General features: G+C 38.6%; 2 protein-coding genes across 2 annotated transcripts; one reads left to right on the top strand and one right to left on the bottom strand.

The window, feature by feature from the left end:
- Positions 1 to 4,979: 4,979 nt before the first annotated feature.
- LOC139950643 (deoxyribonuclease TATDN1-like) lies at positions 4,980 to 15,468 on the top strand. The gene is made up of 13 exons (XM_071949424.1): positions 4,980 to 5,022; positions 6,585 to 6,605; positions 6,773 to 6,817; positions 7,109 to 7,158; positions 8,565 to 8,628; positions 9,331 to 9,480; positions 10,233 to 10,275; positions 10,941 to 11,026; positions 12,190 to 12,230; positions 12,702 to 12,778; positions 13,485 to 13,555; positions 14,398 to 14,530; positions 14,869 to 15,468. Exons 1-13 carry the CDS (start codon positions 4,983 to 4,985, stop codon positions 14,963 to 14,965), a joined length of 918 nt encoding a protein of 305 aa, XP_071805525.1. The 5' UTR covers positions 4,980 to 4,982; the 3' UTR covers positions 14,966 to 15,468.
- A 201-nt stretch (positions 15,469 to 15,669) lies between these two features.
- On the bottom strand, positions 15,670 to 21,531 carry LOC139950644 (uncharacterized protein CXorf65 homolog). The gene is made up of 5 exons (XM_071949425.1): positions 21,167 to 21,531; positions 18,755 to 18,844; positions 17,694 to 17,813; positions 17,224 to 17,295; positions 15,670 to 16,967 (listed from the first exon to the last, which is right to left on the bottom strand). Exons 1-5 carry the CDS (start codon positions 21,189 to 21,191, stop codon positions 16,786 to 16,788), a joined length of 489 nt encoding a protein of 162 aa, XP_071805526.1. The 5' UTR covers positions 21,192 to 21,531; the 3' UTR covers positions 15,670 to 16,785.
- Between the last annotated feature and the right edge of the window lie 15 nt (positions 21,532 to 21,546).

The following is a 21,546-nucleotide window of genomic DNA, read 5'->3' on the forward strand; positions in this document are numbered from 1 at the left end:
GAGGCCTCGGTGTTGTGTTTTTCTATCTGTGTGTTTTTATTTAGATTTTGCATTGTGGCATGAAAATGATTGTTTGTTTTATGGCGCGTGTGGGTTTCTGTCTAACTATAAAATACATGTTACTTTGGGTGGTCGTTATTTAAAGACAGTGGACACTATTGGTAGTTGTCAAAGACCAGTCTTCTCACTTGGTGTATCTCAACATTATACACAAAATAACCAACCTGTGAAAATTTGAGCTCAATCGGTCATCGAAGTTGCGAGAAAATAATAAAAGAAAAATAAACACCCTTTTCACACAACGTTGTGTGCTTTGGGATGGTTGATTTCGAGACCTCAATTTCTCAAATTCGTGGAAAAGTACTTCTTTCTCGAAAACTACGTCACTTTAGAGGAAGCCGTTTTTCACAATGTTTTATACTTAGTATAAACCTCTCCCTTTTCTCATGTTTTAACCTCTCCTTATTACTCGTTACCAAGTAAGGTTTTATGCCAATAATTATTTTGAGTAATTACCAATAGTGTCCACTGCCTTTAAGCCCCCATCACATGCCCTTTGTTGGTTAAGTTTGCAATCAGCAGTTTGCCCTTTTCAGAATAGAGGGAAATGTCCACTCGGTGTGGCGGTTAGAAAGTTTCTGTAAATCAAAATTTGCCACTGTCGTGGTGCTTTTCAATTGGGATCTTTGTTTCTAAATCGATTCAAAAAGAGAATCTATTTCAAACAGTGGTTTTGTTAGTTAGATATCACCGAAAATCCGGAACGGTTAAAGGGAAGGTCACGTTTGGTAATTACTCAAAACAAATATTAACTTAAAGGGAAGGTACACGTTTGGTAGTTACTCAAAACAAATATTAACTTAAAGGGAAGGTACACGTTTGGTAATTACACAAAACAAATATTAACTTAAAGGGAAGGTACACGTTTGGTAATTACTCAAAACAAATTAACTTAAAGGGAATGTACACGTTTGGTAATTACTCAAAACAAATATTAACTTAAAAACTGACTTGGTAATGAGCATTGGAGAGCTGTTGATAGTATAAAACATAGTGTGAAACCGACTCCCTCTGAAGTAACGTAGTTTTTGAGAAATAGGAAATAGGAAATTGGAAATAGTTTGACTTTCAGTCAAGTAAGTTATTTTTTGTGGTAACTTTTGGTAGTCCAATATCTGCAAATTGAAGTAATTTTTTTTTTAAATTTTTACTGCAATGTTTAATGTGTAGTATATAAATGTGTACTTTTTATGAGCTAGGTCTGGGAGGGCATATCTTTTTTGATGACAGTTTTTGGACTTTTGCCCTTCCCTGGACGGCCGTGCTTGTTTTATTGTTTTGCTTTTTTGTCCGAAGACTTAAAATAAATAAAATAAAATAAATTGTAGCCTTTGAAGGAAATTCGGTGAGTAAATCCAATCCAATTGTCTGAGTGTAAACAAAATTTATCAAAGTTTTCAGAAAACGATCAGGCTAAAGCGGTAGTGATCATGGGATGGATTTTTTGTTGCACCAATATTGAACCGTTTCAATATTGCAACTAAAAACTAAGCCGTTAAACTTGTTTTATTTAAACAAAGTATACGCAACTAGTTAAAAGCATTGTACATGCAAGACTGGGCCCCTGCCTCGAAGTGTGACGTCAGATGTTCAGGCTAAGTACATGCAAGTTTCGTGAAAAACAGTAAACATTTGATTTTTATGTCCACGTTTCATTTCGCCTTAAAAATATTGAGAAACCTGGAGTAGAAGTTTACATTATCGTAATGTCCATCAGTACGTCATCAATCATAATGTCATTATAGTTGCGGCATCATGCCAAAAACCCCAACAGTCAAACAATGAAGACTTTGTATTTCACAAAGCTTTGTATATTTTCTATATTTCACAATAATCATTCCAGTTGTAATCCAACAACACCCTACTGGTGTTTCCAACCATAAACACATGCTGGGAAACGTCTTGGTTTAAATTTCTCAATTTTTTACACAATTGAACAAAAGTGGAGTAAATATTGTAAGTCTAAATCCGTGGGCTTTTACGGCGCCAATAGTCGCCCGTGAATTTATGGCTGTCCCCGAGGCCAGATAGAGGTAGGTCAAACCTTTGTTGAATCCCGTGGGTTTTATATTGTAATCTATGGTTTAGGGTTGATTGATTGGATAAGAAAGGATTCGTCATGGTCTTGTGGGTCTTGGGTAAGAGGTCCATAGTGCATCCCTCCCCACCAATTCCACAAACTACCAGATGTGGCAAGTTACAGACACTGGACACCTTTGGTAAATTTGTCAAAGACCAGTCTACTCACTTGGTGTATCTCAACATCATGCACAAAATAACAAACCTGAAAAATTTGAACTAAATTGGTCGTCAAAGTTGCGAGATAATAATTGAAGAAAAAACTCCATTGTCACACGAAGTTGTGAGCTTTCAGGTGCTTGATTTCGAGACCTCAAATTCAAATTCTGAGGTCTCGAAATAAAATTCAAATAATTTAGTGGAAAATTACCCTCTTTCTCAAAAACTACTTTACGTCAGAGGGAGCCGTTTCTCACAATGTTTTATACTATCAACAGCTCTCCATATATCATTGCTAACATTTATTTTGAGTAATTACCAATAGTGTACACAGTGCCTTTAAACAGAAAGGGAAACCCTTTTAAAGAACTATGCGGCAATTTACAGAAAACTGGTTCCAGGCTAGGCATATTGCGGTAATCTCCCAAAAGAAATGGCTTAACATGAATGTTCACGCGGCCAGATGGTTTTGAAAATATCACAACAAAGCTATACAGTGCTTCTTCTTGGTCCCTATATTATAACAAGTTTCAGGCAATTTCCAATAGAAAAATCTATTTACATTTGAATGTTCATAAAATAACTATTATATAGAATCGTAAGACGGTGTTTGAACAAAATTACTGATGTGCCAAAGTGGTATTTTGTATGTACCCTATATACTGCAGTGGGTTGTCTCCCAGGTGCCTGTAAAAGTTGTCCCGTGTGACAACCCTAAGATTCTGGGCCTATGAGTGTTTCAAAATTTCAAACCAGAACCTACCTTGTATTTTGTATATAGGCTACTTTATTTTCCAAGCCACAATCAAAGTTCTTGAAGGGGGCTCTGGGCCGATTTCGCTGTCTTTAGCCGATCTTATGCCCAACAGCTCGATCGAGTCTTCAAGTGAAGTACAAACCCATCCGAGGTGTTCTTGATTGCGAAATGCGGCAGTTGAGTTCCGTGTTCTGACTAGCCCTGATGAGGCCCCCTATTTTGACAGCACAAACTCCGGATCCGTCTGATCATTCAACTGTGCCCATATTGACGATTATGGGTCACTTTTGGTTTCCCGCCTTTTGTTAGCTTAAGAAACATAATATTTTCGTCTGCGCGGGCTTTTGTGGGTTTACAGACTGCTATTTTAGAGTTTTTGTCCAAGTCTCGTTGGCGGATGAGATTGGGCGGAGAGAGATGACTTAAATAAACAAACAAACATTACAACACGAAATTGAAGGAAATAGTTATTTACTTGCGCTTCGGGCCAGAGTGATTGATCCTTTAGCCTCAAAAAGTTTTCATTTGAATACACGAAAGCAAAAACACGATGAATGACGAGAGTGTTAAAGGGGACATTGCGGCAGAGAAAAAGAAAGTCACAATATGACTTAAAGTGCAAGTCACTGACGTATAATTATAGTCTACTTATCAATATGAACTCGCTCATAATTGTAAATAAATAATATGAAACTTCTAATAAAGTTGACTTAACAACATAATTTATCTCACCAAGTCGACTTATATAAAATGGTAAATCGACTTACTGGCATAATCCATCTCACCAAGTCGACTTAGATAAAATGATCAGTCGACTAACTGACATAATTTATCTCACCAAGTCGACTTACAGAAACTAAGAAGTTGACTTAACAGCCTGAACACGCGTTGAGATATGTGTGTATCAAACCTTGTGCACCACTATGAGAGCACTATATTTCCTAGTCTTTATATTGCTTTTTAACTTTACGTTTGCGGGCTAAAACTAAATGTAATACTGTGATGCCCCTTTAAATGATGTTTGACCAGGCAAAGATATAAAGTAGGTTCCAACGGTAACAAAATGTTAGTATGATTAGCCCGTGCTTAGCCCGCTCATGGGGGTTCCATTGTTTGTGATTAAATTTACTTCATTATCATTATGTTTGACAACTTGGACCGAGCACCTCTGGGTCAAAAGATGTTAAGGAGTTTTCTTAACTTTACAAAATTATGATGTCACTTAACCATTGCTTCGTCCTTCGGATGGGACGTAAAGCCGTTGGTCCCATGTGTTATGTAACGCATATAAAAGAAACCCAGTGTACTTATCGAAAAGAGAAGGATTTCGCCCCGGTGTGGGGGTTCCATTTTTTGTGATTAAATTTACTTCATTATCATTATGTTTGACAACTTGGACCGAGCACCTCTGGGTCAAAAGAATTACGGATTTATTTTAAACACATGTCATGACACGGCGAAACGCGCGGATACGAGGGTGGGTTTTCCCGTTATTTTCTCCCGACTCCGATGACCGATTGAGCCTAAATTTTCACAGGTTTTTTATAGAAGTTGTGATACACGAAGTGTGGGCCTTGGGCAATACTGTTAACCGAAAGGGTCCAATGGCTTTAAGTCATGTTTGACGCCTTGGATCGGGCACCACTAGGGCAGGAGATGTTACGGAGGTTCAAAACGATACATAATTAGTATATGCTTAGCCCGGTTTTGGGTTCCAGTAATTTCTTATTTTATGTAAATAACATTATATAACTCTAGAAAAATGGCAAAAGAACTGAAGCGACTGACGCACGAGTTTTCGGAATCAAGACATGGGTAGGTGACTTACACAAGTTTAGTAATGGAAACAGGTCGTGTAAAAGGACGCCACCTAATTCATTTCAATATAATAGTTTAAACGGTACCAATCTAAACTGAGTAATGCAAGATGGCGGCCTCCACGAAGTTGAAGCAGATTGGTCTAATTGGTAAGAGAAAGGAGATATTTTATCAGTAATAGAAGCACTACAGAAGTATTTTGACTCAGTAAGGAAGAGGCTTCAGTCCAGATATCCCAGATACAAGCTAGGGGAAATAGTTTCATCTCATGACGTTCGAAAACATTGACATATTATTAAATGTTTAAACTAAAATATTAATCAGTTATTAATAAAACCATCACGATCAATAATCTTCAGAATCTTCAGAAATTATACTGCATGAAAACGCATTGGAACACAGTTTGTCATGCATGCTCATGCAGGCTACCTAGATTTTTGAAATGGGCTTTTTGTGTTAGACTTACAAGGTTTATGGCGTCAAGTCTGCTTTGATTGAAGTATTGATTGAATGAATGAATGAATAAATTAATAAATGAATAAAATAAAATAAATAAAAGAATGAATGAAGACACATGGCATCCCTGGGCATGGGCAGATGGGTGCGTTCGATTAAGCTGTCGACCCCATGGTGCTCGTCAGGGTGAGCCCCTGACAAGAGCTAATTGATCGATCACTCACCCTCTCGTGGTGACGTCATGCACCACGGGCAAGCCCCAAGTGACCAACGAACTAGTAACTAGTAGTAGTGCACACTCCACAATACAACTTGTGCCCTGCTTGTATTACAAGCAGGGCACTTGGGGCTGCTCACCCGGAGTGACGTCAAAGCTATTCGAACGTATCGGGGGCAGACTGCTACTTCTTCAAGTTCAAGTTCAACGCACCCAATTGGAATAGGCGCCCGTGCAATGATGACTGGGGTACAGTTTGTTAGAATTTAGTTACCCAGTCCGTGGCCACAGCTGACACTGTATTTTGTTTGTGTTATCCTCGAGAACCACTGCTCATATAGAAACTACATCCTAAAGAGATAACTTTCCGTATCGCGCCACCACTTTTTCACAAATTTTTACAAAAAAGGATATCTCATTGAGGTAAATTAGATACTATATTATTTCATATATCGAATGAAAAAGTGGTGGCGCCATACGGAAACATTTCCATCCTAGGAAGGCTCCTACATACTAGTCACAGGAGCCTCCATGGAGAAGTAGGCTTAAGGCCGGTTTATAGTCGGTTGCGCGATGGTCGCGCGACGGAAATCTTGCACGCAATCCCAAGACTGAGGTCTAAAAACTGTGTCTTTTTATGGTCACGCGTCTAGATTTCCGACACCTGACCATCGCGTGACCGATTATAACTCGGCCTTTAGACTAATATAATAATCAAACTTTTGTATTCCTCCTTGGAAAAGGTTGAATGTGTAATTTGTTTTGTAGTTTTTACACAATGTTTTTCTTTTCCTTTTACTCCTTTTTTTATTTAGACCAATCAGCGTCAAAATGTGTGTGTATTTGACTGGGACTAAATTCTATCAAATCAAATACTTTCGTGACCGATTGATTATTATTGTTTATTATTTTCAGCTGATTGATTGCATTTTGATTACAATACATGTATAATAATTTTATTTTTCATTTAATTTTCATTAATTTCTGTCCGACGAGTGAATAACTAATTTTCCCCTTTTTTTCTTAATTGTTTTACAGATATTGGACTGAATTTAACAGGTATGTTCATTTAAATGCTTGATTGATGAAAGGTTATCACATTAATTAATCAATGATATTTTTTTATTACAAGTAAATAGAAAACAAAAACTATTATTTTATTGGTTGGTCCAAAATTTAATCATCACTAATTACTCTTTCCCACTAATTTCACCCTTTTTTTGTAGATTCTATGTTCAGGGGCATCTACCATGGCACACAAAGACACAAAGGTAATCTTTTAGAACCACAACCCAAGACAACATTTTAAGTGAGACTTCCTCTTTTCAGCTGATTTTCTCTTTTTGGGTTTTGACTTTCCTCTTTTTTTCCTTCACTTTCTGTGTACAAAAGTAAAGGAATATTATCTTTTCCTCTTTTTTTCTTACCTGGTTTTCTCTTTTCCTCTTTTTTCATGGATAGTTACTCACATACCTGTAGTTTTAAACTTTTCTTTTTAATGTTCCTGTTTTCTATAATTTCTTTTATCTAACTAATCATAACTCCTAACGTTGTTTTTCCAGATGATCTACTTGATGTGTTACAAAGAGCTTTTGATGTAGGACTAAAAAAGGTTGGTTCAAATATTATTGTTGCTAGTAAACTTGAGGGTGTATCGTACAAACATGTTTTAAATTCCTTTAGTCATAGTTAGGCCTACTTCTTCGGTTTTTCACACCATCAAAGCTTCAAACATTATTCGCAAAGTTATGTTTTTCCGAACAAATATTTTCTGAGAAGGTATTACCTCTATTAAACCTCAATTCATAAATACCTCAGACAGTTTCGCTATTTCTATTGGTGGAGAGCGTGTCACATGGGTGTGTATAAACCTTTGTTTATGACCGGTTTCTTCATTCCTATTGGTCGAGAGCAACGGCTGAAACAGTTGTGCCACATCACGCGATACGCGCGACGCCCACAGCATTCCTTTATAAGGAGTTGTTTACGCGAGGGCGGCGGAGGGCTTTACCATTTCATAGCTCGAGGGGTGAAATAAATCATTTAACAATTATAATTTTTGCATTTATTTTACTTTTTGACCGAAAAAGGTATTTATGAATGGGAATCAAAGTGTGTTGAATTGGTTTTCAACTAGTGGTTTAAACCTGCCGAGGCCTGGTTCTTGATAATTTACCTCGACTTCGTCTCGGTAAAATTATCAAGAACCAGGTCTCGTTGGGATTAAACAACTAGTTGAAAACCTCTTCACCACACATTGATTCCCTTATTTACCATGGCCAAATTTAACAGAGCTGCTTTAGCACAAAAAGGTCGTCGAAGTTGCGAGATATTAATGAAAGAAAAAGACACCCTTGTCACACCATGGTCCCACAACGTTGTGTGCTTTCAGATGCTTGATTTTGAGACCTCAAATCTGAGGTTTCAAAATCAAATTCGTGGAAAATTACTTCTTTCTCAAAAAATACGTCACTTTAGAAGGAGCCGTTTCTCACACTGTCTACCATCAACCTCTCCCCAATCAAGAAAGGTTTCGTGATAATAATTATTATTACCAATGGTGTCCACTGCCTTTAAAGGGAAGGTACACGTTTGGTAATTACTCAAAACAATTATTAACTTAAAAACTGACTTTGTAACGAGCATTGGTGAGCTGTTGATGGTATAAAACATTGTGGGAAACGACTCCCTATGAAGTAACGTAGTTTTTGAGAAAGAGGTAATTTATCTGAAAGCACACAAATTTGTCCAACAAGGGTGTTTTTTCTTTCATCATTTTCACGCAACTTCGATGACCAATTGGCTTGTTATTATATGGTTATGATGGGATGCACCAAGTGAGAAGACTGGTCTTTGACAATTACCAAACGTGTACCTTCCTTTTAAGTACTGCCGTAGTACATAACTGGTAGTTGGGCTTGGCTCTATGATGCATGTAGGCGTGTAGGGGATGCAAGAAGGAACTTTAAGCCCATACAGCATGCTTTTTTTTTTATCTGAGCTGTTGTTTCTCTTTAGATGTTTATCACTGGAGGAAATCTTAAGGACAGCCAAGAAGCACTTGAGCTTGCTAAGACAAATGGTAAGTATTTATCTTGATTGTCTACTGATTTCATTTGCGTTTTTCAACCGATTTCTCTTTTGTGGATAACACAAAGTTTGTTTACAAACAGACTGTTCAAAACAACACAATCTACCTCCGTGATTGCATCATCAAGGAATGTTATAAAAGACTGATAACTACATTGTGTTTTTCTGTCCGTATGTACGGGATCAAAAGCTCTTGTTTCACCTTAAGGCCGGTTTATAGTCGGTCGCGCGATGGAAATCTTGGAAATCTTGCGCGCAATCCTAAGACTGAGGCCTAAAAACTGTGTCTTTTTATGATCGCGCGTCTAGATTTCCGACGCCCGACCATCGCGCGACCGACTATAACTCGGCCTTAAGGCCTAAATGTGGTCCTTTTTTTGAGATTATTTATAAATCCATATGTGTAAACTGATAGTATTATAACTCCTTTTTTGGTTCGCCTTATACATTATGAACCTCCATTTTCACAGCTTACATATCTGTTTAATCATGGCGACAACGTAATAAGTATATTATCTATCTAGATACTACGAGGGCCATAATTGGTTGATGTATAAATGCATTATTTTATCATCAAGTCTTGTGTTAATTTTGTACAGTGAAGTGAACACCAGAGTCATTGACCCTTCAGTCAGATCACTCTGATAAGGTTTTAAACCTTCTGATCGTTAACCCTGTGACCTTTGACATTTAGATGCCCTTTTCAGCACAGTGGGATGTCATCCGACCCGGTGTAAAGAGTTCGATGAAGCCCCAGGGGGTCCTGATGAATATTCAGCAGCTTTGCTGAGTCTGGTTCAGACGAATAAAGACAAGGTGATAGCGCTCGGTGAATGTGGCTTGGGTAAGTCAAGCAAGCTTTCTTTGATGCCCTCGAAGATACACCTGAAGATATCATTACGACATTACATTTTGCTTCGAAATTGAAGATCGTTTCACATCTGTTTTGTTTCTTTTGTTTTTTTATTTCCAAATATCACAATAAATAATCCTAAAACATACAAGAAAAAGGAACAATGGGTGATAAGACTAAGAGGAGGGTACCAGGAAAAAGCCTAGCCTTAACCATACAGGTATAATATTCCTCCTACTTGACTCTGGTTTTAGATTCTCAGAATCATACCTTACACTAACATTGTCGTGGGAGTGTCGTGGTCGAGCGGTCAAGAGCACTGAATTCAAACTCTGGTGTTTCTGTTCTGCAGAGTGTGGGTTCGAGTCCCAGTCGTGACACTTGTGTCGTTGAGCATGAGACTTAAACATTGGTTCGTCCTTCGGATGGGAGGTAAAGTTGTTGGTCCCGTGTGTTGTGTAAACGCATGTAAAAGAACCCAGTGCTCTTATCGAAAAGAGAAGGGGGGTTCACCCCAGTGTTCCTGGTTTGATTGGCTACATATTGCGCCACAGCTCTTTGTAAACCATTAAACGGTGCTTTAAAGGAATAGTTCTCACACTTTGAATCGTAGCTCCACATTCGTTGCAGGAAAAATACTGTGCGCTTTGATACGCTCCTTTATGGGGTGTGATAAAGCGCTATGTAAGGACCAAGTATTATTATTGTTATTATTGTTATTATTATTAAAATTTGTCTTTCAGATTATGACAGGCTGCACTTTTGCCCAAAAGAGCAACAACTCAAGTGAGTCCTTTTTGATGTTGTGATTAAGCTTGTTAAAGACACTGGACACCTTTGGTAATAGACCGATCCATTACGTCGCCTCCTTATCAGTTGACCAATCACAGCTGCGAAACCCGATCACCATTAGTGCAAAGATCACCAAACGGTGATCAAATGGTGATCAAATGGTGATCAGATTTCGCGGTTGTGATTGGTCAATGATAATTGGGCCTGGCGTAATGGATCGGTGTATTGTCAAAGACCAGTCTTCTCACTTTGTGTAAATCAACATACGCATAAAATTACAAACCTGTGAAAATTTGAGCTCAATTGGTCATCGAAGTTGCGTGATAATAATGAAAGAAAGAACAACCTTCAGATGCTTGATTTCATGACCTCAAATTCTAAATCTGAGGTCTCGAAATCAAATTCGTGGCAAAGTACTTCTTTCTCGAAAACTACGTTACTTCAGAGGGAGTCGTTTCTCTAAGTGTTTTATACCATCAACAGCTCCCAAGTACTTATTACCAATAGTGTACACTGCCTTAAATACATGTTTCAATACATGTTATAAACAAGTTTGGGCTGAGCAAAGAACAGAGGATTAAAGTTTGCACGCAAAATTTGAAAAAATAGTTAATTAACTAAAGTATTCACAGATGTCATTCTGTAACTTGTAATAACAGGTACTTTGAAAAACAAATGGAGCTGTCTGAAGAAACACAGCTTCCTTTGTTTCTACACTGTAGGAATTCTCACACTGACTTCATAGGTAAGTCTTGTTTATAAACCCAAATCTGCCCGACCATGAAACGCTAAATTTCCATTGTTTACGTAATTTTGAGCATAGTGCTTTTTATCGAGAACAATGGACTTGCCTGGTAAGTCTGCTGACACCTAGTGTTCCTGAAAGTCTCCCAATCATAGAGTTATATATGAGAACTAGAGGGCACACTGGCCTATATACGCGGCCCGGTACGCGCGCATTTTGCTATTTTCTTAGTTGACAAAACAGCATCGCACAACGCGTGTTTGTGCGGCCATTTTCTAAGTTGACAAAACAGCAACGCGTAACGTTCAGTAAACACAAACTTCAACGCGCGTACAGAATGGCGCGCGCGTGTCTCCTTGCAGTCTCGTTGCAGTTGTGCAAGAAGCATCACCAGTGCGCCCTCTAGTTCTAAAGTATAACTCTATGGTTAGGCCCTACTCCATGGTTAGGCCCTATGGTTAGGCGTCTGAGTGTGTTGCTAAGGATGTCCTTAATACTTCAATGCATGATGATGTGGAAATCTAGCCGTAGCTGTAGCTTCCAAATGACAGGGGCCAATTTCATGGCTCTGCTTACCGACGGATTTCTGCGCTAGCCTTGTAAGCGTAGAATGCCTAGTACATGGAGTATGCACGCGCAGAAGCCAAAATTCGCTGCTAATGCGTGAAATACGCTGGCAGTAAGCACAGAATTCCCTGCTTCCGTAAGCGCCGATTCTGTGCTTACGGTAAGCAGAGCCATGAAATTGGGCCCTGATCCATTAAGCTCCGCCCCATTGCGTATTGACCAATCACCCATTGCACAACCAAAAGTCTGACACTATAAAGTTCGTCATGGGTGCGCGTAAACTTGGTGCGCGCTGCAGAGTTGTGCAGATTGGCATTGGAGAGGCTCACGTGTTCTTGCTCACGTGTGCCCCGTGGGCGAAGCTTAATGGATCGGTGTATTCGGAAAGTGCTCAATTTCATAAAACAATACAATTAATTGTAAGACAAATTGTCTGTATTACCATAGTGATTTGTATTGTCACATCACACTTTACTAAGCAACTACGATTGATTTGCAGTTAAGATCAATCTTAGCTCTTTGATGAAATCAGCCCAGGCCTTTTCATTCTCAACCTTGTTTAATTTTCTTCTCAATTAATTATGTTTTTGTTTCAGATATCCTGAGGAGAAATCGAGACAGATTCGTTGGAGGAGTTGTAAGTTTTCAATATAAAGAGAAACAGTTTTTTCAAGTTACCAAACCTGCTTAAAAACACTGTGGACGCTATTGGTAATTGTCAAAGACTAGCCTCCATAGTTAGTGTATCTCAACGTATGCATAAAATAACAAACATGTGAAAATTTGAGCTCGATTGGTCGTCAGAGTTGCGAGATAACTATGAAAGAAAGAAAAAACCTTGTCACCCGAAGTTGTGTGCTTTCAGATGCTTGATTTTGAAACCTTAAATTGTAAACTTGAGGGCTCATAATCAAATTCATGGAAAACTACTTCTTTCTGGAAAACTACGTCACTTCAGAGGGAGATGTTTCTCACAATGTTTTATACTATCAACCTCCCCCCATTACTCGTTATCAAGTGAGGTTTTATGCTGATAATTATTTTTGAGTAATTACCAATAGTGTCCAGTGTCTTTAAGTCTTATCTTAGGTCTGTGTTCTTCCAACAGGTTCACACATTTGACGGCACCAAAGAGGAAGCCAGTGCTTTCTTAGATATGGGTCTCCACATAGGCATCAACGGATGGTAAGTTAAAAACAAACAATTTATGCTTACCTAAATAAGGTTACCAGCCCAATCTACCATGTCACGTGTACAGTGTGTGACTGGTATTTTGCTTATTTCAGCTAAGCAAAAAATGGTCAGGCAATTTATCCTGTGTAATCAGTTCTATAAAATTGTGCCCTGGCCTAGTCTAGCTATAATGGTCTAGTGGTAAGACATCTGCCTTAGAATGGAATAGTTTGTTGGTTCGCATCCCATCAGAGTAATTAATATGCCTGTAGATTTTGTTCCACAGGGGATTCTGAGAAAGTTGAGTGTTGACCCATTGCACGATTGTCACACGCGGTGACTGACGCCACGCTCACCATGTTGGTGGTTAATAGGTTTACGTGTAAACGCTGCGTCGCCTATAAAATGCGCACTTCACTGGATAACACACGTTGACATTGACCACCAAAATGGCGCATCCAAGTGAATCGGGTCAATACATCCAATATCAGTGTCTGGTAAAATATCATGATATTTATTATCCCTGATGCAAGTTTAACATGTTTTTTTGTTTTATATAGGATTTGAGGCATTGCATGGTGAGGTATCAATGTATATTTTGGTTTGTGGTAACACCATGTGTGTATCTACTTGCTAGGTAGAGTTTGTTCTCAGAGAACTGTCTTGCTTTATTCTACTACTTTATTCTTTTTTTTTTTGTCTTCTTATGTACCAACAGTTCTTTGAAGACGGCAGCTAACATTGAAGCAATGTGCTCTGTCCCCAGTGACAGACTTCTGATTGAAACAGGTAAATATAAGTTGGGTACAGAGAAGTACTAACTACAAAGAGGTGCTAAGTACTGAGAGCTACTAGGTACTAAGTTGTGTAGTAGTTAGTGATAAAAGGTCCTAAGTACGAATTACCACTAGATAGTTAGAGACTTATGTTATAAGTGTAAAGAGATACTAAGTACTTACATTGCAGAGGTACATATGTATTAAGTAGTGGTCCTACATGTATGTACATGTAGTAAGTGGTACTTGGTACTAAGTACTAAGAGCTTAATACACAATGTAGGTACTATACAAAGAGATTCAGAGAGAGCAACTTAAGAGGTAATGTACACAGGCATTAAGCACTAAGAAGAGATCCTAGGAGGTACCTGCAAGTACTTGGAGCTTACTAGGTAGTAGGAGGTACTTGATACTAAATACTTAGAGCTTACTAGGTAGTAGGAGGTACTTGATACTAAATACTTAGAGCTTACTAGGTACTAAATACAAAGAGATAAACATAGAGAGACTTTAACATTGTCTTTGCTTTTATAGACACCCCAGTGTATGAGATTCGACCGAGCCATGCTGGAACCAAACATATCAAGAGGTCCTAGGTAGTAAGAGGCACTTGATACTAAGTACTAAGAGCTTACTAGGTGCTAAGTACAAGATAAACATAGAGAGACTTTAACATTGTCTTTGCTTTTATAGACACCCCAGTGTATGAGATTCGACTGAGCCATGCTGGATTCAAACATATCAATGGCTCCTAGGTAGTAAGAGGCACTTGATACTAAGTACTTAGAGCTTACTAGGTGCTAAATACAAAGAGATAAACATAGAGAGACTTTAAGATTGTCTTTGCTTTTAAAGATGCTCCATGGTGTGAGATTCGACCAAGCCACGCTGGATCCAAACATATAAAGACGACGTACCCCTCTAAGAAGAAGGAGAAATGGGAGGAGGGATTCTGTGTCAAGAGCCGAAACGAACCGTGCCATATCATGTGAGTTTACAATACAAACCAAAAATGGATCTTAGAACAAAAGATGTTGATACAATGGCAGGATCTAAGGGAAAGGTTAATTGATTGACCTAGCTTGCTTTATCTTCTTTATTCGACCCAATGTAACTAAACCGAGGCTGGAAGGAAAATACAGTCTGGTCCCTTTCACGATATGAAATTTAAAACTGACATTGTATTTGTTGTATGCAGGGTATCAGACACAAAATGACTACAGAATGAAGGCCAATCAAGGAGGGACGTTCAAGAATTAAAACTAGAGCTCCCCCAATAAGGGATTTGTCAAAGTCTTAACTTTGAAATGTTTGCTTTCTTTTCAGACAAGTCTTGGAAGTCATGGCTGCTGCAAGAGAAGAAGACATCGAGGAATTGGCCAAGAACATGTTTGACAACACGGAAAAACTTTTCTTTAGGTGATATCAACCTTGATGGTAGATGGACATGCAGAAATTATTGCAGCACTGAAGAGGAGGGAAAGGCCCTTGGGACGAGACGCTAACTGTCCGCTCGGGGAGTGTTTCAATAGTCGGAGCATTTGGAATGTTATAATTCTTTATTGAGAGATTGCCTGAAACCATCACAAGGCCTGACAACCACTTCAAGGTGAGGGCTACACTAATCTTATTTGGGCTGTTGAACCAGGGGCATGTTGCCACCTACTCCTGGGGCAGAAAAGGGGAAACCTCCTTCATTTGTAGCTTGGGGTAACATTGTCTTGGTTCAGCGGAACAATCAGACGGTTCACTGGATTGTAGGTTGATGCCTACGGAAAGGTTCTTTTGCCAAATTTAGAGACGCTCCATGGCTATTATATTTGTTTTCTTTTTTTAATTTCTCTGAAACTTTGTCGACTGTCCTAATAAAAACCATCACTTCGACAAGTTATTTTTCAGAAAAATACAGCTCAAACTTTTGGTATAAATTCATTTTTAAAAAGATCCTTTAGGCCCGGTCCCACTGCAGAAATAATGAGAACGATAACGACCACAACGCAAAGAGAACGCATTCTATTGGTTGTATTGCTCCACGCAGAATACGCATACGCTCATCCAACCAATGGAATGCGTTCTCTTTGCGTCGTTATCGTTCTCGTTATCGCTGCAGTGGGACCGGGCCTTAACTATATAGGAGATGTTCAAACACTATATGGCATTAATCACACTCACAGATTTTGAAAACGAGATTGTTTGTACAGCTTCAGCTTCTGCCAGGAGATCTTCAAACAGATATGCAGTATACAAACTATCAAATGGTTTGGGCTCTACATTTGCCTTTTTTACTTTAGTACTTTACTATTGATGTACCCTTTACTTAGTACTTGAAGGTGTGTGGGTACCAGTTGCAATCCTGGGCCTTTCTCAAACCTCGGCTTTGGCTTCGGCTCTGGCTCCAGGCTTTGTTTACTGATGTTCAAACCACAAAAAAATGTGTTGGCCGGAAGGAGGCAATTTGTTCGTACTTGCTGCGTTTCCACTGCGTAAACAGCGCACGGAGCCCAAGCTGAGGTTTGAGAAAGGCCCCTGGGGTGGATTTCACAAAGAGTTAGGACTAGTCTTATCTCGAGCTAGGACTAGTTACTCGTCCTAACTATTAGGACTATCCATGCAATTTGTATATCTCCAAGGACTAGTCCTAGGACAAGTCCTAAGTTAGGACTAGTCCTAAGTTAGGACTAGTCCTAACTCTTTGTGAAATCGACCCCTGGACCCATGATGGGGCCCATTGACATAGCAAACAGTGTACAAAATAAAAAAGAGTCTATTTGAAACAAGCTTTGTATAGAACTTTGATTTTCAGTCAATCTACTCTTCAAAATATGAGTCTGTGTTTCTGCACACTGATTTCTGTGATCATAAAATAGTGTCCCAATGCACCTTCCTTTTTCAGTTTACACCATCCATATCTTTGAAAGTTGGATCGCCCTGGCGACGGTCACCATACCACACTTTGAGTTGTATGGGGGTGATTATGGACCCATCCCCTTCCAAAACACCTTTGAGCATTCTTAGGCAGGCTTCAAAATAAACCCACTGCACCCACACCACAGCACCCACACCACAGCAATTGTCATGGTGCCCTGTGCTTTTGATGCGGTGCCCTTTGCAAAGTTCCAATACAAATTAACATAGAGTTCTCCTTGACAGAAAAAATTGCTTTGCCCCTTCAAGAGTAAAGTTCAAGGCCTGTTGAGGGGTTTTTGGTTATCGTTCTTCCCCCTTTTCGGCACAACTGTCCGTTTATTTGGTAGTCTTTGATCGCCCACCCCCAGCCCCCTTCTTTGGGGTGCTAAGTGCACCCTTTCCTGCCCCCTTGCCAGTAGGAACTGCTACATCCTTCTCTGCTTCCTGTACCGACTCCAAACGGACGCGTTGACCGGTTCTCGATAGCTCCCGCCTCTCATATTGCTCTGTCAGCTGTCCTGTAATGGGAAAGAGCAGACCTTAAACACATGAGTAGAGCGCCCTTGCCTAGAGGTCAAAGGGAGGTTAAACGTCTTTCTTGTTTATTTTAGTTCTCAATGTCCCTTTAAAACTTCTGTAAAAAGGGAAGTTCACAAGACTTATTATGATAGGCATTGTATAGCAACAGCTCTCTTTTCAAGTAAACTTTTCCTTCAGTATAATATATATATATATTTTTTTTTGTTTTTTGTTACTTATGATGACTACTCTTACTCATGAAATCTGCATCCTTCAGGACTCGTTTCACCATAGGTGTAAAAGGTTTCCAAGTATTATCTTCGTTTTCTAGAATAGGGAAAGAAAGCACTGGTGTGAAAAATGTGTACGAACTTTTTTGGCATTTAACATAACCATATTGTTTATTGTAACAATGTAATGCTTTCACACAGTTTAAGTAGATTATGCTGAGTGTATTATTTTAGAAATGGTTTAAAAAACAACTTTCAAAATCAGAACATGAGTAAAATTGCACTCTTTAATTTAATGAGGTTAGAGTACACACGACTCTTATAAAGGTGGCAGGGACTGGCAAAACTAACTAGTCTTGGTTCCAACACAGTCAGTCGTCAACCGAAATTAATTCAAGAAGAAAAGTGTGCCCTCTGTCGGGTTATCATAATTATGTTACGTGATGAGTATTAGATAGTGACGTCTTGGACCAAGACTACACTTTTTTAACTTACTCTCCATCAGTATTGGGACGTATGTAACTTTTGGCTGGAGTATCCGGGCAGCCGGGAACCTCGGATTGTAGTCCATGAGGTTCTGCAAGTTCCCATCCTCGTCTGCTAAATCCAGAGTAACTTTGGAGATCGTGAAAATAAAAGAAACACACTAATATTATGATGAACCATTAGTTTTGAAATGGTCAGTTCTCTTCAAAATCGATTGTACAACTGGTTTGATGTAGACCACGCCCAAATTGAACCGCACTCAAAGAGCTGTGGCCGGGACCAACATTCCAAAACCAATAAAACTATACTTAAAAAAAAATGTACTTTTAAAAAAATGTTTCAAGTATAGATGTGGTGTAACCCTTACGATGCGTACATTCTTGGTTAATTCGACACATTCCCCCAAAAATGTTTAAGGGTCTGTAAACGTTTATTTGGTTCTAACTTTGACAATTAACTTCAACACAAAATAACGTGGTCATAAGTACAGCAGCTATTGCCAAGTATAATTTTGAGAATTTTTGCATTTCAAAAAGTACTGCGGTTGGGGAATTAATGATATACATACAATAACTGTTTATTTAAAGGTAGTGGACGCTATTGGTTATTGTCAAAGACTAACCTTCACAGTTGGTGTATTTCAACATATGCATAAAATAACGAAGTTGTGTGCGTTTAGATGGTTGATTTCGAGACCTCAAGTTCTAAATCTGAGGTCTCGAAATCAAAATTGTGGAAAATTACTTCTTTCTCAAAAACTATGGCACTTCAGAGGGAGCCGTCTCTCACAATGTTTATACCATCAACCTCTCCCCATTACTTGTCACCAAGAACGGTTTTATGCTAATGAATATTTTGAGTAATTACCAATAGTGTCCACTGCCTTTAAACAAAATTTTACAATGTGAATCAGAGAAGTTTCGTGAATTTCGCTCCGGCTATAGTTTTATGGTTATCTACAGCCATAATAATGGGATTAACAAACAGTGGGTTACAATTACCAGTCGTATGCACTCCCTTCTCTAACACCCCAAAACTTTTTAAACAACCAATAATCGAGAAAATCAAACCTTTCTTATCCGTGATACAGCACTTTTTCCTGAGATATTGAACCACATTCTGCACCATGCAGTCGTTATTGACGAGGAAAATATTGCTCCCTGAAAGTCAAGTTAAGTACGAAATCATCAGTCTGAGAATTTGTTAGGAGACAGAGTTACAATAATTAGTTCTGATAAAAAAGGTTATGCCTAAATTACCTGACGTTTCGACCCTCTTTAGAGCTCGAGAAAGACTCTCCCTGCTAAGTGCTATGGGCCCAATTTCATAGAGCTGCTTAAGCACAAAATTTTGCTTAAGCAAAAAAGTCCTTGCTTAGTAAAATCAGATTACCGGCCAAGACTCCATTAAATTGTTATGCTAAGTAAACAACAGCTAAATACCAGTCACAAGCAATGTATATGGCATGAAATTTTGGCCAGTCACATGTGTAAAACAAGCGAGCTATTTTCGTGCAAGCAGCTCAATGAAATTGGCTCATGGTCGAAACGGCGTGCTAAGTATGTTTTGCATTTATACTTATAAAGTTCATTTTGGTTGGTAAGCAGTTTGCAACAGCTAATTTATTTTCTCAATAATTATTTCTGCGTACAAAAACATGATTTGTTGTTGTGTTTGGTTCGGTTTTGGTTTTTCCACGTCTCTCTTTTGCAATGTTCATTAGCAGAATGTCCCGTTGGACCCTCACGTTTAAATAATGTGTACACGTGAAATCTCCGTGAAACTGAAATGCAAGTTTTTTAAAGGCCCTGGACACTATTATTGGTAATTATTCAAAATAGTTGTTAGCATCTTGATCTTGATATAATGATTGATCGGTTCCTTACAAGGAACAACACTCAATGAGATGCAAAAAAACTTACTTGGTATTAAACAAGCAAGTGAGAGTGTCGATAGTATAAAACATTGTGAGAAACGGCTTCCTCTGAAGTAACGTAGTTTTCGAGAAAGCCACTAGAATATTTGAATTTGATTTCCAGACCTCAGAATCAGATCGTTTTGAGGCCCCGAAATCAAGCATTGAAAGCACACAACTTCGTGTGACAAACGGTGTTTCTTTCTTCCATTATTATCTCGCCACTTCGACGACCAATATTGGGTTCAAATTTATACCGGTTTGGTTTTGTATGCCTATGTTGAGATACACCAAGTGAGAAGACTGGTCTTTGACAATTTTACCAATTTGTTCACTCGTGCCTGCTGGGAGGTCCATGCAGGCTCGTGTAACCATGTGACGGTCTAAATATTGTAATTGGAGTGTATCAAACGGGGTTTCGCTGCACTGCCGGTTTGTTCTTGAGCTGTTTATAAACACGTTCTAACATTTCACCAGCGTTTGGAATACGAGCCCATGAAGTCAGTCTGATGTCTGGAACCGACATCCCAAAACACGGCAATTTTAATGAAACGGGTAGACCCCATCACACAAGCAGATTAGCTCCAAATCCTGGTGCCATTTTCGGCAAACACAGCAGTAAGGATGACTGTTCTTATAGTGTCCATTACATGCTATAAGAACACTTGTTGGCACGTTCACATAGATTTGTTATCATTTTTTTTCCACGGAAGAAATTATTTATTCAAACTTAAAACAACTCCTCATTTTTTACGAACATGCTGAAAAGCCATAACAGCAAAAAAAAAAATGTAAAGTTGACCGACATAAAAAAAAATAAATAAAAAAATACAGTTAACCTTGACACAATAATTTGAAGAATCCTATTATTGTGGGATTTCACAGTAGAATCATTAGTAATAGAGAATGTAGGCCTACTTTGACATAGATGATAATTGATTTTTTGATGATGACATTATTAAAAGAACAACAAAATTCCCCAGTTGTAAGGTAAACAAAATAATCATCGAGAACAACTTAAAGGCAGTGGACACTATTTGTAATTACTCAAAATAATTATTTGCATGAAACCTTACTTGGTAACGAGTAATGGGGAGAGGTTGATAGTATAAAACATTGTGAGAAACGGCTCCGTCTGAAGTGACGTAGCTTCCGAGAAAGAAGTAATTTTCCACAAATTTAATTTCCAGACCTCGGCTCAGAATTGAATTTTGAGGTCTCGAAATCAAGCATCTGAAAGCACACAACTTCGTGTGACAAAGGTGTTTTTCTGTTGTTATTATTATCTCTCAACTTCGACGACCAATTGAACTCAAATTGTCACAGTTTTATTCTATTTTATGCACATGTTGAGATACACCAAGTGAGAAGACTGGTCTTTGACAATTACCTATAGTGTCCATAGTGTCTTTAAGTCACAATACATTTAAACAAGTACAAGGCTATCATCCATGGAGCATGTGGAATATTGACTACCCGAGTGCGAGTTACAGTAAATAATAATGAATACTTTCGCAGAAGTTCGCTCACCAATATTTGGCTGCTCAGCCTAGAAGGAACAACTTACCTCCTAACCACACTGAAACAAACATAGTTAAGTCAAGGTCCCCGGTATGAGTGAAGTCGGTTCAAAACAACAGAATTGCTTCAAAAACGTCGTCAGCTTTCTTCACGTCTTATGATGAATCTTTTGTTTGGAAGAGTAAACTTTCTGGGCAGTGCTCAAAGCATGCAGCTAACCCTTTTTTATCACATAATATCCCGTATCCAGTTGCAGTCTGAGTCTGTATCAAGTTCACTTTGGCCCTTTTTAGTGTTTGCGAACAACTGAAATTTGAGTTGAACCTAACTTTACACTTGTATTTGTTTTTCCAATATATGTTGAACGTGATTGCCATTTTTCGCATGTAGGTAAACAATGGTCATAAAAGGACGGGGTGTGGTGGC

The sequence above is a fragment of the Asterias amurensis genome, chromosome 18 (assembly GCF_032118995.1).
Source record: "Asterias amurensis chromosome 18, ASM3211899v1".
Lineage (NCBI taxonomy): Eukaryota > Metazoa > Echinodermata > Asteroidea > Forcipulatida > Asteriidae > Asterias > Asterias amurensis.